Below are 17,009 nucleotides of genomic sequence, written 5' to 3'. Positions count from 1 at the left end.
AATCATGTCCTTAAAGGTACAAACTGCAATGGTACAGATTTGTTTCTTTGTATTAAGGTACAATTCGGTCCCATAAAAATGTACTGCCCCAGTGACAAGGGTTTGTACCTTCTTTTTGTACAACATTGTACCATTTTTTCTGAGAGTGTAGGATAATGAATTTTCACTAAAATTTGTGACGCTAGATTCTAGATTTTATTTTTATGATTCAAAACAGTATTACACTCAGTCAGTCTTAACAAGAAAAATGATTTGTCTGACAGCAAAACCTTAAGAGTTTAGAGGCAAAAACCTCTAAATGCCTGAGCCATAGCATTTTTATCAGGCTCCTGTGTGTATGTTCAGTATTATCACTTTTAAAGATAAGTGCTGGCAAAGAATAAGTGCTTTTCCTGGTCTTTAAAGTGAAATATCTAAGCATAAACAAAGGAGGCTAATTAAATTTTCAAACGGCACTCAAAGGATTTTGAATCTGAATTCTTTAACTTAAGAACTGTAATGCGTATGCTAGCCTCTTAGATGTATATTTATTAATTTAATTGGGATTTGGACATATATGCAGTAGACAGATGATTGAACATAAATGCAATAACATACTGACACACTGGTTTTATTTTTGGCAACATTACATCCTTTTAACAGCGTTTATATTCATAACTGATGCCCCAGATAGCAAACGTATGCCTAGAAGATGTTTTTGAAACAGCGTTTGGTCTGGAATACATCTGAAAACATCTACAAAGATTTTATAAACTTCTTTAAAATGTTTTTAAATTATAAATATTTTTAAAACATATTATAAATGTCTTCATAATGTCTTAAAGGTGATGCTTGTATGGCAAGTGTTTCTGAAAGTTGTGTGTGTAATCAGGGGCATATTACATATTTTCAAAGAAGCCTGATTGGTTGTTTATAGCTAAAGCAGACAATTTATAATAGCACACTCAACACAAATACTTTGTTATTTTCAGACACTTCCAAAACTCAAACTAGAACTTAGCGTTTTGCTGTTATAGTATTGTTACTAAAACCTGCTACGCTGAGATTCTCTGACATAAAAAGCAAAAACCGGAGACAATAATATCTTTAAATATCTGAACAAGAATAAAACTTGACAAAAGCCACAATTCATCTGCTAAAGCTTTGGCAAACCGTTTGGTTGTGTGTGTGTGTGTGTGTGTGTGTGTGAGTGTTTGTGATTATATATATATAAAATTCATTTTATATATATATATATATATATATAAGATGATAATATTTTCCTCTTCGGGTATTATATATAATCCTCTTACATATCTCCTCAGGTATATATATAATATCTTCGTTGGATATTATATATAATTTTCTCAATACCTAACAATATCATGTTGCCAAAACCAAAGCTGACTAGGAAGAATTAAAAATAAAAAATAACACTCAGTAATAATAATACAGGCTAACACCGACAAATGTTATCAAAATAATTAAAATCAAGCCCTGTCTTATACTTACTACTAAAGATTCAGTCTCACACATACAAAAAAAAGTCACATTAAGTCAGTGAAATATCGGGTGTTATTTTATGCTGATTTTAAATGTGGTGCATGAAATGAAAAGAGTACAGACCTGTCGATTTCGCTGGTCGAGAATCCGAGAGATCTGAATTTTCTTCCTCCCCATTATGCTTTCACTAAGTCAACAAGACGACAGAGGGAGAAATGTAACAAGTTAGTATATGAATTTATTTGAAATACATTATAATATTCATTTCATTTTAAAAATACAGCAAAATATTGTAAAGTTCTATATATATGTATAGTTAAAGACAGAATCATTAGCCCTCCTGAATTATTAGCTTCCCTGTATATTTCTATCTCCAATTTCCGTTTAACAGAAGATTTTTTCAACATATTTCTAAACATTATAGCTTTAATAACATAGTTATTATATCTTATAGTTATTATATAATTATAGTTATAGTATCTTTGCCATGATGACAGTAAATAACATTTTACTAGATATATTTCAAGATGCAAGTATTCAGCTTAAAGTGCAAGTTCATGTCCGTAGACAGCCTATTTTTTTTCTTAAAAAGCACACCTCTTTACAATCATTCCCTTCATTTTCTATTAAATTATGAGGTTCAAATACTGCACTCTAGTGATATTTTAAGCACAAAATTTAGCTTAACAGAAATATTTCCTCCATTTTTGTCAAAGTGCTTACCATGCTATTTTATGTTTACAAAAAATGTGTTTATGTAAAAATGTGCATAACGCTATTACAGTTTTATAAATAATGCAATGAGTTTACAATTTTAAATGTAAATATATGAACAAAGTATAAAAAAAATACTTTTTTTTAAAATGCTTATTTATTCTCATCCATCATTAAAAAAACAATTAGAAATCTGGTAAAACTTTTAAATTATAAACAAGGCTATATGCAAATAACAAAATAGTCAGCTCAATTAATCAGTCATTATTTGTCCATTTTAATAATAGTTAATAATTAAATTAGTCTTAAAGCCTTCTTTTATTGGTTATTTTCACAATTTATGTAAAAAATGGGACAAATGAGCTCATATGGGCCAAATTCTGGACTTTATCAGTAGTCTTTTGAACAACCCATATGACCCCGCGGCTACAGGCCTCAATTTAAATGCTTAACTACACAGTAAAACAAATCTGTTATATTAAGTTTTTTTTCCCAGCAGATGGGGTGCCGGAAAAAAAAAGTAAAATAACAACTGTTAAGTTACAGAATTTTACTGTAAAATAATAAGCGTTTAATTACAGAAATATATCGTAAAATAATGGCCGTTATATTACAAAAATTTACCTGAAATTTACATTTAATGAAATTTCTGTAGTTTAACGTCCTTATTTTACGTTAAAATTACAGATTTTCTTACAGTGTAGGTTAATTAGGCAAGTTAGGGTTATTAGGCAAGTCATTGTATAATGATGGTTTGTTCTGTAGACAATCGAAAAAAAAAATACTGCTTAAGGTGGCTATAATATTGACCTAAAAACAGTTTAAAAAATAAAAACAAATAAGACTTTCTCCAGAAGAAAAAAATGTTATAGGAAACACTATGAAAAAATCCTTGCTCTGTTCAACATCATTTGGGAAATATTTGAAAAAATAAAAATAAAAAATTCACAAGAGGGCTAATAATTTTGACTTCAACTGTATACACAGTACATGCATGCAGATGTGTGTACAAAACAATTCATTATGTCTTCAATGGCACTCATTGCCACTCATTTACTGCTCTTAAAAACACAGTGGGTCACTGCTTATATGCAGTGTGTTCAGCCAATACCAACTTCCCAACCATGGCTTACGGATGTTTGTGTACTTTTACCCTCTAGAGGGTAAACTGGGAGTAAAGTTAGCCTTGGTGCACAAGCTAACACCCCCGCAGTCTGGGTTATCCCAGCAAAAGCATGAGCATTTCCATGGGGCACGGGTTAAAAATATGTCATCTCCATTTAAAGGTAAAGTTTGCATTAGCGTCACTACCACACATAAAATAATAGTGCGTTTCAATGAAGGGAAAGTTCCTGTCCACCCCCTGTTCTCCCATACCAGCAGATGATTTTAGGGATTGAGGGTTATCGTGCATTGGAAACTATAAAGTTTTAACCAGTTGGAGAACATGGGTGGTGTATTTAACAGCTATTTGTGGCAGCCTCAATTGCATTTTCACGAACTCTTTAATTTAATCTAAAATAATCTACACTGTTAATTACTGTTTTGTAAATTACACAGTATTTAACTGTAAAATGAGCTGAATTTTACAGTAGGACAGACATGCAGTATGTTACTATATATTTTAAAGTTGCATAGTTAAAATGATAATATATTTTACAGTAAAAATATATTATACCCGAAATACATATACAGCAAGATAAATGGAGCTGTACGTGAATACAGTATTTTTGCTGTAATTGATTTATAATACGTTACTGGCAAACTGCTGCCAGTAAGTTACTATAGATATTAAAAATTATTAACAGTGGAAAAATGTTCTACTTTGCTACTTTCAAGCTCATTTGCTGGCAAAGAGACACTAGAATAACTATTTAAAACTAATAAAGATTTTCCATTACAGTATTATTATTGTTATATTATTATAACAAAATATCTTTATGTATTTTAAGAAGAAAAAGGCTCAAATGATGAACCAATTTATTTGCAAAATATTATAATAGCTATTTGTGAAGCTAGCTTGTGAAAAAATAAATAAACATTTTGCTTAGTTAAAGCAAATTTGCAAAGCTGAATTTGTCCACATTAAGGTTAATATGACATTAAAATAAAATCTACAGCCCAAAAGACATGGTATTAACTTAGATTTAGTTTGCCAGCATCTAAGGACAAGGTTATTTTGATGCCTAATAATGATGTGAAACGACGTTTATATTTTTTTATTTTAGGTTGTGCTGGAAAGTGACCAAAATCCAACGTCGAGCCAACATCTTAAACTAACATCATATAGATGTCAAATACTGACATTTATTTGCCAGATATGGCACCTAAATCCAAACATCTGATAGATGTCATAGTGATAACTACTACCAAACAACATCAGGCTTTAACATCATTAGACATTGATATTTGGTTGATTTTAGGTTGCATTGGAATACGACAAAATACGACATCTGTCCGACGTTGGACATTGACACTGACCTGACGTTGGGTTTTGTCGTCAACCTGGTTTTCATTTCCAAACAAAATGCAATGTCCCACAACATTGGGGTATCTAAACAAGAATAATACATCATCGAATGATATTTTTTAAGCTAACTGCGAACAGCTAATGTTTTAAGTTACATATTATAGCAAAAAAAATGGCACTTTAAAATTTGGAAAAACCTGCTTGGGACTTTTAAATATTTATTTCGGTACTTTCATCTAAAACAGAATATTATGTAGAAGCCAGGGCTTTTGTGCATCATACCCTAGTAGCAAACTAACAGTAAGATGAATGTGGTTAAGAACATTGTGGCTGAAGCTATCAAATTGACATCAACAGAAAAGTAAACGTGGAAGCAAATGGTCAGACTATGATTGAAGATTACCCAAACATGCGTTTCTTTTTTTCAGTGCATTAACTTAATATTAACACAAATTAATTGTTCTCCTAAAGAAAAACAATGTGCGCTAACAATCTTTGATTTCACACAGACTTTATTGATGATCATCAGTGTCTAACAGTCTACCTTACCCCTGTTGTTAATATAGCAGCTAACTGCTGAGGCAAAAGCTCAAAGACTTCAGAAATGCTTTTTATTTTCTCTCATATCAGGCATGTGTGACCTCATCTATTTTTAAAATCTTAAAGCCAATGGTTTACAGAGAGAGCGACACTGTTCCCACGATCCACGAGTGCCCGTTGACCTCACACCCACCCCTTGGCACACAGACGGACAAGTGGAGGATTCCATGTTTGTGCCATTTTAACCATATAAAGTGAATTGCAGTCTGATATTCTCCATGCACACACACACACACACACACACACCTGAAGGCTTTGACAGGTGGCCTGTATTAGGGTCAGAATGTTGGTCATGAGATATAAATGCAATGCGAGGAAGTGAGAAGCATTTGTGACAAGATCTCTATCATCAAACTATGTGTTGGGCTAAGTTCCTCAAATTTGTGAATACATGACTTTTGTTCACAAAAGCAACATTATAATTTTTTTTTTGCTGTTTTTGACTTGGGGGCCTTTTTAAGTAAACTGATTTGCAATAGAACTGCAGACAGAATTATTATGCCCAACATACTCTCATGGCTGATCGTAACTGTTTGAACATTAGTTAAAATTAGCATGGCTGCATGAAAAGTTATTTTTAAGTGAGGATCTTAATGCTATTCATTTTTGTATGAATTAAAAATGACCAGTTTATACACACAAACTACAAAATGACAAAGTACGTTGTAAAATTGTTTTCTTGATGAGTGGGTATGGTGTATATATGTATCTTTATTGTATTGCACTGAATTTTTAAGAATTCATAATGCAAGTTTAAGCTAATGTCAAATGTTTCGCTTAAATAATATGTTTAAAATTCGTAAAAATTGTGTACAAAATTCCTCAGTTGAATGTTTTTACTGCTGACTGAAAAGATATGAGCTAAATAATGCAAATTAACAGAAGTTGCCTTTGCAAGCAAAGCTTTATTCTAAAATCATATGTATTGTGCCTTACATTTACTTGTGTTAAATGTAAAGCTCGGATGTAAAGGTTATATTTGTGCAATGTATATGGTGATGTAGAAATTTTATATACGTATAAATGTATATCTAAATAAATATTAATTCATATTTTATAACTTTAGAGAAAATTCTTATTTATCATGTAACTATATATTATATAATTAAATGTATAATGTAAAAATGATATGAATAATTAACTCTACATTTCTACGTTTTCTTATATTTATCACAATATATAAGTTTATAGTACTTTATATAAGTTTATAGTTCTATATATATATGTTTAAATGTATAGTTTTTTAAAAAAAAAGAAAAAAGCTTTTGATTTTTAAATGGCGTCAAATGTCGTGTAGGCTTTTATTGTTTTTTACATCAGAGCGACCGCATCAAAATATAAAAGTCACTATAAAAATAAAAAGTCATTCAGTAATTCACGCACTGGGCACAGAACTTCAGTGCCAGTGTAACTTTAGCATGTAACCGAAGTAACTTTAGCTATTTTCCATTTTAGTAAAGTGCAAATTATCTTAATAGCGCCTTCTGAACCCACATTGACTACTTCCCATACATAAATAATCCACATTTGTAATTTTTCTTATATATATAGTACTTATTTAAATGTATATTTTATCACCAAAGTGTAAAAGATCATTTATAATGTAACTATGTTTTATGTAATCTAATAATATATAGTGTGCATTTTTTCACACTGGGGTGGATAGTATGAAGAAAATAAAAAAACACAAACACGCGCACACACAAACACACACACATACAGTTGAAGTCAGAATTATTAGCCCCCTTTTGAATTGTGTTTTCATTAATAAATATTTTCTAAATGATGTTTAACAGAGCAGGGAAATTTTCACAGTATGCCTGATAATAATTTTTCTTCTGGAAAAAGTCTTATTTGTTTTATTTCGGTTATAATAAAAGCAGTTTTTTTTTATCTTCTATGAACCATTTAAGGACAAAACTATTAGCCCCTTTAAGCTAATTTTTTTTTTTTTGATAGTCTACAGAACAAACCATCATTATGCAATAACTTGCCTAATTACCCTAACCTGCCTAGTAAACCTAATTAGTTAAGCCTTTAAATGTCACTTTAAGCTGTATAGTAGTGTCTTGAAAAATATCTTGTCAAATATTATTTACTGTCATCATGGCAAAAATATAATAAATCAGTTATTAAAACTATTATTTTTAGAAATGTGTTGAAAAACTCTTCTCTCCGTTTAACAGAAATTGGGGGGAAAAATAAACAGGGGGGCTAATAATTCTGACTTCAATTGTATGTGTATATATATATATATATATATATATATATATATATATATATATATATATATATATATATACATACATACATACATATAGTGCTCAGCATAAATGAGTACACCTCATTTTGAAAAAGAATAATTTGGATGCGTCTGGTGCATCTGAACAAAACTTATTTATAAAACAGCTATATTCAATAAAATAATAGTTTGGTCACATAATATCTTTTGAAATTGAAATATAACACATTTAAATTTAAATGAAATATTGCAAAATAAATACAAACTACAAAATTTCATTTTCATTAAACATTTTATATTTTTCTTTTCTTTTTTTTTACATTTTATTTAATATTTTGCATTTATTTTAATATTTTTATACATTTGAGTGTACTGATTTATGGACTGTAATCGTTAAATTATTTTGTTAGATTAGCTCCAGATTTTATGAGACATGGCAACCTTTCACTGATCTATATAAAGACATTTGTGTAAACAGGTTTAAATGTGATCACTAATATTGTTTGACTCCAAGCGTATGTAGAATACCACTATAAACATGTCAGATTATTCATTTGTATTCTCATGGTATTAATTTATTTGAACTCTTTTTACAACTGATATTGTCTAACTGCAAATGGATGCAATACTGTATTTTTTTTTCGCTGTGTTGTAGTTAAATTTTTATTTGAATTAACTTTCTATTTAACTTTCTAAATTAACTATTATTGAAAAAATACAACCTTATTTGTACAAAATGTTTTGTTAAATTTTAAAGGGAAAAAAAGATTAGCTCCAGATTTGGCTTCAGTACTGACTAATGTATGTAAAGAAATATATTATTGTAAACCATCCTATAGAAAATGATAATTGAAAAGATAGATTGTCAGGAGTGTACATATATATATATATATATATATATATATATATATATATATATATATATATATATATATATATATATATATATATTTTTTTTTTTTTTTTTTTCCAATTTCTGTTTAACGGAGAGAAGGTTTTGTCAACACATTTCTAAGCATAACAGTTTTAATAACTTATTTCTAATAACTCATTTATTTTATTTTTGCCATGATGACAGTGAATAATAGTTGACTAGATATTTTTCAAGACACTTCTATATTGCTTAAAGTTACATTTAGGTTAATTGGGTTAACTAGGCAGGTTAGGGTAATTAGGCAAGTTATTGTATAACAATGGTTTGTTTTGTAGATTATCGAGACAAAAAAAAAGCTAAAAGAGGCTAATTATTTTGACCTTAAAATGGATTTTTAAAAATTAAAAACTGCTTTTATTTTAGCCAAAATAAAACTTTCTCCAGAAGAAAAAATATAATAGGAAATACTGTGAAAATTTCCTTGCTCTGTTAAACATAATTTGGGAAATAGGAAAAAAAAAGAAAACAAAATTTAAAGGGGAACTAATAATTCTGACTTCAACTGTATATATTTTATGACACTTATTTATATATTCACTTGATTTGTCCTCTTTTTTAAATAAAAAAAAAAAAATTCCCAAACATATTCTGTAAGGTGCACTCATTTATGCCGGCAGGCACATTGCTGCATATCGCAGGTCTCAAAACAAAACCAAGATTTTTAATTATATTAAAGAATGTTAAATTGTGACAAAATCTGTATTGCTTAATTTACAATTTTGCATCCACCAAAAATCCTTCCTTGACGCCTAATCGTTTCAGCTCCAATAAAAAAAATAAACATTTTAAAAAACATTTAAAACATGATAGTACACAATCGTGCAACTATTGCATCTCTGGATCATGTCTGCCCTCTGTGTGCATTCAGCTTCCTGTGCGATTCTCCCAGAGGCCAGACAGTGGAAAAGAATACACGCAAACAGTGGCAGTGTTGCGCTGACGTTCTCCCACAGAGATGCCCTCGCTCGAGGGCCCAGAGGAGAGTAATTGCCGGGTTCCTCATGGGGGCCAAACCATCAGAACTCCAACAACAAACACCTTTGTAGAGACCAGTCCAGGGAAGGAAAATAAATGAGCTTCAAAACACTACAGCAAATAATTACTCGCTAATGGATGTCAAAGCGGTTTCAAAACCATATGCAACTGGCACCTGTAGCTGCAGACGCTTCAGCTGTTGGTGGCTGAAGCTAATGGTTGGTTTTGCGAATGTATCGGTGGGATGAGAAACCTCTGTGCGCCAAAAATAGCAAGTAAGAGTAGTATTTGCATTCCAAGCGACAAGAGTAAACGCTCTAAGGAGTTCAAGAAGCAAAAGAAAAGATGGATAGGCATTTTTTTAAAGAGGCTGAGGAACAGCATTTTTGCTTGTGTTGTTATTATAAAGTAGCCTGGAGTAAATGCATTTTCAAGGTATGACTGGATGTTTGGTTTCAGTATTTTGCAAAATGCAGCAAAGTCCCAGGGGTTTTAAATGAACTTTCAGGTGCAAATACACATATATAAAGTGTTCTGTGGAGGATTTTATACTTTGCTTGACCTTTGTAGACCTCTTGAGTGGCAACGCATGTGACTGTAATGTTCTGGATTGAGTGTCTGATATCATCATAGTGAAACAACATGAAAACTGCAAGCCTACACCAATACAAAAAAAGCTGCTATGACACTTCTTGTAATAAAAAAAAAAGTATTTTGCATTAGATTCTCACATTCTCAAGGTAACACACTGATGGTGACTGGATAACAACCAGTGAGCTGATAAAAGGCTTTTTGTGGTTTTATTTTTATGATTTATTGCTAATTATAATCAAGTATAATATGACTATAATATTATACTCTATTCATTTCTGACAAATAGGCACACAGTCCCAAAAATATTATTTTTATATATTTTTTATGAAGTCACTATTTTGTAGCTAGTTGATTGAGATTATGCAAGTACTGTCCACGGTGATTATAAATACAGCATTATTAGGTCTATCAGTTCAAATATGTCTTCTGTCTAAAACCCAAAACTCTAGCTTAAAACTGTAAACATAGGCTAGGTCCCTTGACTTAACAGTGATTTTACTGCATATAAACCAAAATGCACTACCACACATTCCCATGCATTAGCTACACTATCATAGTTTAACCACGGTAGGCTATTTGTATTAAAACGGCGGTTATACAAATGCTAATCTCCCCACAAGCCATGGTAACTGCCGTTACCATTCTTAAACTGTAATGAAACCAATGTTACTTTTCTTACGATCGATTAAAACATATCCTTACCTGGTTTTGACAGTTAACCAGTCGGCTGAGTTAAAAACACTGTCACGAGACTCGCTGAATGAGTTGAACTGAGGAGTTTCTTGACTTCACATCACCTGATGGTCGCGGCGCGGCTTTTACAACAGCGCATCTCCAGCTGTTCATACTGTAGCAGCATCAGTGCATCAAACCCCGCCTCCTCTACGTTTCCATTGGCTGAAAAGACGCCAATCATTTCCAGCTGTTCGCCGAAGTAGTGTACCTATTGGTTGAAAGAGACGTCTATCATCTTCATCTTCGCAACAGCACACTCCTACTTTTGAGTTTTATTGGCTTCAAAAGACGATCCTTTTCTCTTATTCACTACATAAAAGCGTCCTCTGATACTCCAATATTTTGTGTGCGCGCGTACAAGGGTTAGAGTTTAATGATGTCATTAAAGTAAATTAGAGAAATGAGGGATTTAGCTAGCTCTCTGAGCATATTACTCACCATAAAACGGCCGTATTGAAGCCATCAAGCCACATTTAGTCACCTATTAAAATTAATTACGAGACGATGATATTAATCCAGGAATAACTGAAGAAGTGCCCACATTTCGAGTTACAAAGGTAAACGTATAAAAATATGACGAACAAAAACGTATAAAAATATGAAAATATTAGGCCTATATTTATATAATACTGCTTGGCTATGTAGATATAAGAAATAGCCTAGATCCAAAATTCATATGTTTTATTTATTTATTTATTTATTTATTTATTTATTTATTTATTTATTTATTTATTTATTTATTCATCTATTTATTTATTTACTTATTTATTTCTTTATTTATATAGTTATTTTTTTATTTCTAATATATATATATATATATATATATATATATATATATATATATATATATATACACACACACACACACACACACACACACACACACACACACACACACACACACACACACATATTTAGAAATTAAAAAAAAATTAATGGTGGCCAAAAACTCATCTTGATTTAGTTAGATATTGCATCCAATTAAAAAGTTAGTTTTGAAAATTTAAGTGTGTGCACTGTTATTATGTATATTAAAACAGGTACATGGATGCATATGTTTGAGAGAGAGAAAAAAAAAAAAATATATATATATATATATATATATATATATATATATATATATATATATATATATATATGTGTGTATTACATTTACACATAAAATAGATAATATATATAATATACACACATCAAGGTCAAAACAAACTTTTATTTTGGATGCAACTATTTGTGAATAAACTTTGCCCAGCACTACTATAATTCTACAGCTATAATACTATTTCTATTCATTCATTCATTTTCTTTTCAGTTTAGTCCCTTTATTAATCCGGGGTCGCCACAGCAGAATGAACCACCAACTTATCCAGCACGTTTTTACGCAGCGGATGCCCTTCCAGCTGCAACCCATCCCTAGGAAACATCCACACACACTCATTCACACACACGCACTCATACGCTATGGACAACTTAGCCTACCCAATTCACCTTTACCGCATGTAATTTAGGTAGAACATGCAAACTCCACACAGAAATGCAGAGGCTTAGAACCAGCGACCCAGCGACCTTCTTGCTATAAGGCAACAGCACAACCTACTGCGCCACTGTGTCGCCACTATTTCTATTAATATATCATTCTAAAGTTTTGGAAATGCAGCAAACCACAGTGAGAGTCATTATCTACAATTGGCAAAAACAGAAGCAGTGGAGGTCCAGGAGTGGCTTGCAAACAAAATTACCCCTAGACTGCAACGACAACTCATCCAAGGAGTCACTTAAGACCTCACAACAACATCCAAAGAATTGCAGACCTCGCTTAAGGTGTGTGTTCAAGACTCCACTCTAATAAAAGACTTATGACTCACTAAAAAAGAAACTGTACAAAAAACTATTGTTTGATCCAAAGCACACCAGCAAATCCACTTCTGAATGGCTAAAAAGAAAAACTAAATGAAGACTTTGGAGTGGCCTAGTCAAAGTCCTGACCGGAATTCAATTGAGATGTTGTGGCATGACCTTGAAAAAATGGTTAATGCTTGCAATTACCCTCCAAAGTCCCTGAATTACAACAATTCTGCAATGATGAGTGGGCCAAAATCCTCCACAGCACTGTAACAGACTTATTGCAAGTAATCAAAAATGACCTGCAAACAAAATTACCCCTTGACTGCAACAACAACTCATCCAAGGGGTCACAAAAGACCCCATAACAGCATCCAAACAATTGTAGGCCTCACTTGCATTGGTTGATTGTTCATGACTTCACCATAAGAAAGAAACTGCACAAAAAATGATTGATTGATCCGAAGCACACCAGCAAATCCCCTTCTAAATGGCTAAAGAAAAACAAACTTAAGACTATGGAGTGGCCTAGTCAAAGTCCTGACTTGAATGCAATTGAGATGTTGTGGCATGACCTTGAAAAGGTGGTTAATGCTTAAATTTATCTTTCAGTGTGGCTGAATTACAACAATTTTGCAAATATGAGTGGGACAAACTCCTCCACAGCACAGAAACAGACTTATTGCAAGTTATCAAAAATGGCCTGCAAACAAAATTACCCATCCAACTCATCCAAGAGGTCACAAAAGAACATTCAAAGATTTGCAGGCCTCACTTGCATCAGTTGTTTGTTCATGACTCCACTATAACGAAAAAAAAATGCATTTAAAAAAATGATTTAAAGCACACCAGCAAATCCACTCTGAATGGCCGGACTTTGGAGTGGTCTAGTCAAAGTCCTGACCTGAATCCAATTGAGATATTGTGGCATGACCTTGAAAAGGCAGTTCATGCTTGAATATACCCTCCAATGTGGTTAAATTACAACATTTCTGCAAAGATGAGTGGGCCAAAAGCCTCCACAGCACAATAACAGACTCATTGCAAGTAATCAAAAATAAATAAATGTTGCTATCGGTGACCCGACCAGTTATTAGTTTTTTGGCAAACACTTTTGCACACAGGGCTATGCAATTTAGTATTTTTTCCCCTTAATAAAAATAGTAATTTTAAAACTGCATGATGTGTTTAGTTGCGTTATCTTTGAATAATATTTAAATTTGTTTAATGATCTGAAACATTTAAGTGTGAGAAACATGTAAAAACAAACATGAAGGAAACACTATTTTCACACTTCTGTATACGGTTTGTGTGTCTGTGTGTGTGTGTGTGTGTGTGTGTGTGTGTGTGTGTGTGTGTGTGTGTGTGTGTGTACATATTTACATATACAGTATGAAACACATTTTCAGTTTACCTGGATTTGTGTTTAAGTAACATTTTTACTTTATTCTATAAAGGTCTTAAAACAATTCCTCTGAATTTCATACTAAAATTTTTTTTTTTTTCATAACTGAGAATGGCTCTAATACAATATTTAAAAAAAAGTTTAATTTTTTCTTTTAGTTTAGAGAATAAATAAAAAACTAAAACAATTTTATTGTCAAGTGGAGATTTAATTTAGCATAAAATGACAACAAAATGGCATGTTTTGAGATTTGGATTTGTTTTTAAATTGGGAGGAAATGTCACCACACTGTAATAAAATAAAACATTATATAAAAACTTTACATTAAAAATATTAACAATTTAATTACATATTAAATATCTTATTCACTGCACACAAGGAAATCAATTGCAAACATAAAAAAAACATTCAATACTTAAAGGATGTCAAATGCAATGTGCGCTTTATTACATTTTACATCAGATCGACCGCATCAAAATATAAAAGACAATATAAAAATAAAAACTCATTCAGAAATTGATGCACAGAGCACAGATCTTCGTTGCATGTATAATTGCACCATAACAGAAGTAACTTTAGCTAGTTTCCATTTTAGTCGTGCATATGATCTTAATAGCGTCTTCTGAACCCACATTGACTACTTCCCATAAAAAGTGACAATGAGATGCACAAGAGAACTTTACAGAACATGCTGTGAAGAGGCCACCAATATCACTCACTTGTGAACACAGTGGCTTTAGTTCCCCTCAGAGAGTTTGATCTACATGTCATCTGATGCAAGAATTAGCAACCTCATGTCATGCTCCCGAAAGTCCTTCAACATCCCTCCTGCAGGAAGCTCAGGGTATCTGGATTCCCTCTAGTCCGGAGAGAACACATCTAAACACTGATGTGAAAAGACATATTAAATATTGCACAAACATCTCTGTCTAATGTAACATTCATGAGGCATTTTAAGGCTCAGAGCATATTTTTGACATTTTAAATAAAACTAAATTTAGCTATTAAATGGATTGTTCTATCAAAAAAACACATCTGTTTACATTTTTTTTTTTACTAAACACAAAAGATGATTTGAAGAATGTTGGAATCCGGCAACCATTGACATAAAAAAATACAATGAAAGTCAATGGTTACCGGTTTTTAACATTCTTCAAAATATCTTCTTTTAAGCCTAATAAAAAAAAGATTTGTAACCACTTTCTTTTTCTTTTTTTACTGAACACAAAAAAGATGATTTGAAGAATGATGTAATGTGGTGGCTATTGACTTTCATAGAATAAAAAAATACAATGGAAGTCAATGGTTACCAGTTTCCACCATTCTTCAAAATATACTTTTAAGCTTAAAAATATTTGTAACCACTTTTTTTTTCTTACTGAAAACAAAAGAAGATTATTTGAAAAATGTTGGAATCCGGCAGCCAATGATTTCTACAGTATGAAAAAAATACAATGGAAGTCAATGATTACTGGTTTCCAATACTCTTCAAAATATCTACTCATTCATTCATTTATTCATTCATTGTCCTTTTGCCTTAGTTCTTTTTTTAATCTGGGGTCGCCACTGCAGAATGAACCGCCAACTTATCCACCATATATTTTACGCAATGGATGCCCTTTCAGCTGCAACCCATCACTGGGAAATAACCATACACACTCCTTCACTATGAGTACCCAATTCCCTATTACCCAATTCACCTTTACCACATGTTTTTGGACTTGTGGGGGAAACCCATGCCAACACAGGGAAAACATGCAAACTCCACAAAGAAATACCAACTAACCAGCGGGGGCTCAAATCGGCGACCTTCTTGCTATGAGGCGATTGTGCTACCCACTGCGCCGCCGTACTGCCCCAAAAATATCTGATCCAGCATATGTTTTACATAGCGAATGCCCTTCCAGCGGCAAACCACCACTGGGAAACATCCACAAAGACTCATTCACACACATATACTACGGGCAATTTTAGCTCATCCAATTCACCTATATGTCTTTGGACTTGTGGGGGAAATTGGAGCACCCGGAGGGAACCCACATGAACACGGGGAGAACATGCAAACTCCACACAAACATGCCAACTGACCCAACCAAGGCTCAAACCAGCAACCTTCTTGCTGTGAGACGAACGTGCTACCGACACCATCACAGCGTCGCCCCTTCTTTATTTTTAATGAGCACAAAAAAGATGATTTGAAGAATGTTGGAATCCGGAAGCCATTGACTTCTAAATTTGAAAAAAAAAAAAAATACAATAAAGTCAATGGTTACCAGTTTCCAACATTATTCAAAATATCTATTTTTATGCTTAAAAAAGATTTGTAACCATATTCTTTTTTTTACTGAACACAAAAATTATGATTTGAAGAATGTTGGAATGTGGCAGCCATTGACTTTCATAGAATGAAGTCAATGGTTTTCGGTTTTCAACATTCTTCAATATATCTACTTTAAATCTTAAATAAAAGATTTGTGACCACTTTATTTCTTTTTTTTTTTACTGAACACAAAAGAAGATGATTTAAGGAATGTTGGAATTTGGCAGCCATTGACTTCTATAGTTTGACGTAAATACAATAGAAGTCAATGGTTGCCAGTTTCCAACATTCTTCAAAATATCTACTTTTAAGCTTAAATAAAATTAAGATTTGTAACCACTTTCTTGTTTTTACTGAACACAAAAGCAGATGATTTGTAGAATGTTGGAATGTGGCAGCCACTTACTTTCATAGAATGAAAAAAAATAAAATACAATGGAAGTCAATGATTACCAGTTTCCAACATTCTTTAAAACATCTACCTTGAAGCTTAAATAACATTAAGATTTGTAACCACTTGAAATTGAGTAAATCGTTGCCACTTTTTTATTTTAGAATAAACTGAATATTTAATTAATTTTTTTGTCTGTGTGTCATGTCAATCACTGTGAATTTTGGAATCCCAAGACTACATTGCACAAAATGTTTTTTTAGATTATTTAGAGTTGTTAAAATGTTCTTTACATTAGGAAAAATGGT

At 32.0% G+C, this 17,009-nt stretch overlaps 1 protein-coding gene across 2 annotated transcripts in view; it reads right to left on the bottom strand.

The window, feature by feature from the left end:
• Positions 1-10,847, bottom strand: part of mef2b (myocyte enhancer factor 2b) — a 26,606-nt gene extending 15,759 nt beyond the window's left edge. The window contains exons 1-2 of one of the 2 annotated variants that reach the window (NM_001278856.1): positions 10,714-10,847; positions 1,606-1,669 (exon numbers count right to left, since the gene is read on the bottom strand). In NM_001278856.1, coding sequence (NP_001265785.1) covers positions 1,606-1,659 — 54 coding nt within the window. In that variant the 5' untranslated portion in view covers positions 1,660-1,669; positions 10,714-10,847. The remainder of the gene's footprint in view (positions 1-1,605; positions 1,670-10,713) is intronic. The other variant, XM_087302901.1, reaches the window with a different exon arrangement.
• Positions 10,848-17,009: the final 6,162 nt, after the last annotated feature.

This window comes from Danio rerio, chromosome 22 (assembly GCF_052040795.2).
Source record: "Danio rerio strain M-AB ecotype USA chromosome 22, GRCz13ab, whole genome shotgun sequence".
Lineage (NCBI taxonomy): Eukaryota > Metazoa > Chordata > Actinopteri > Cypriniformes > Danionidae > Danio > Danio rerio.
This window is presented reverse-complemented; position numbering and strand designations above follow the sequence as displayed.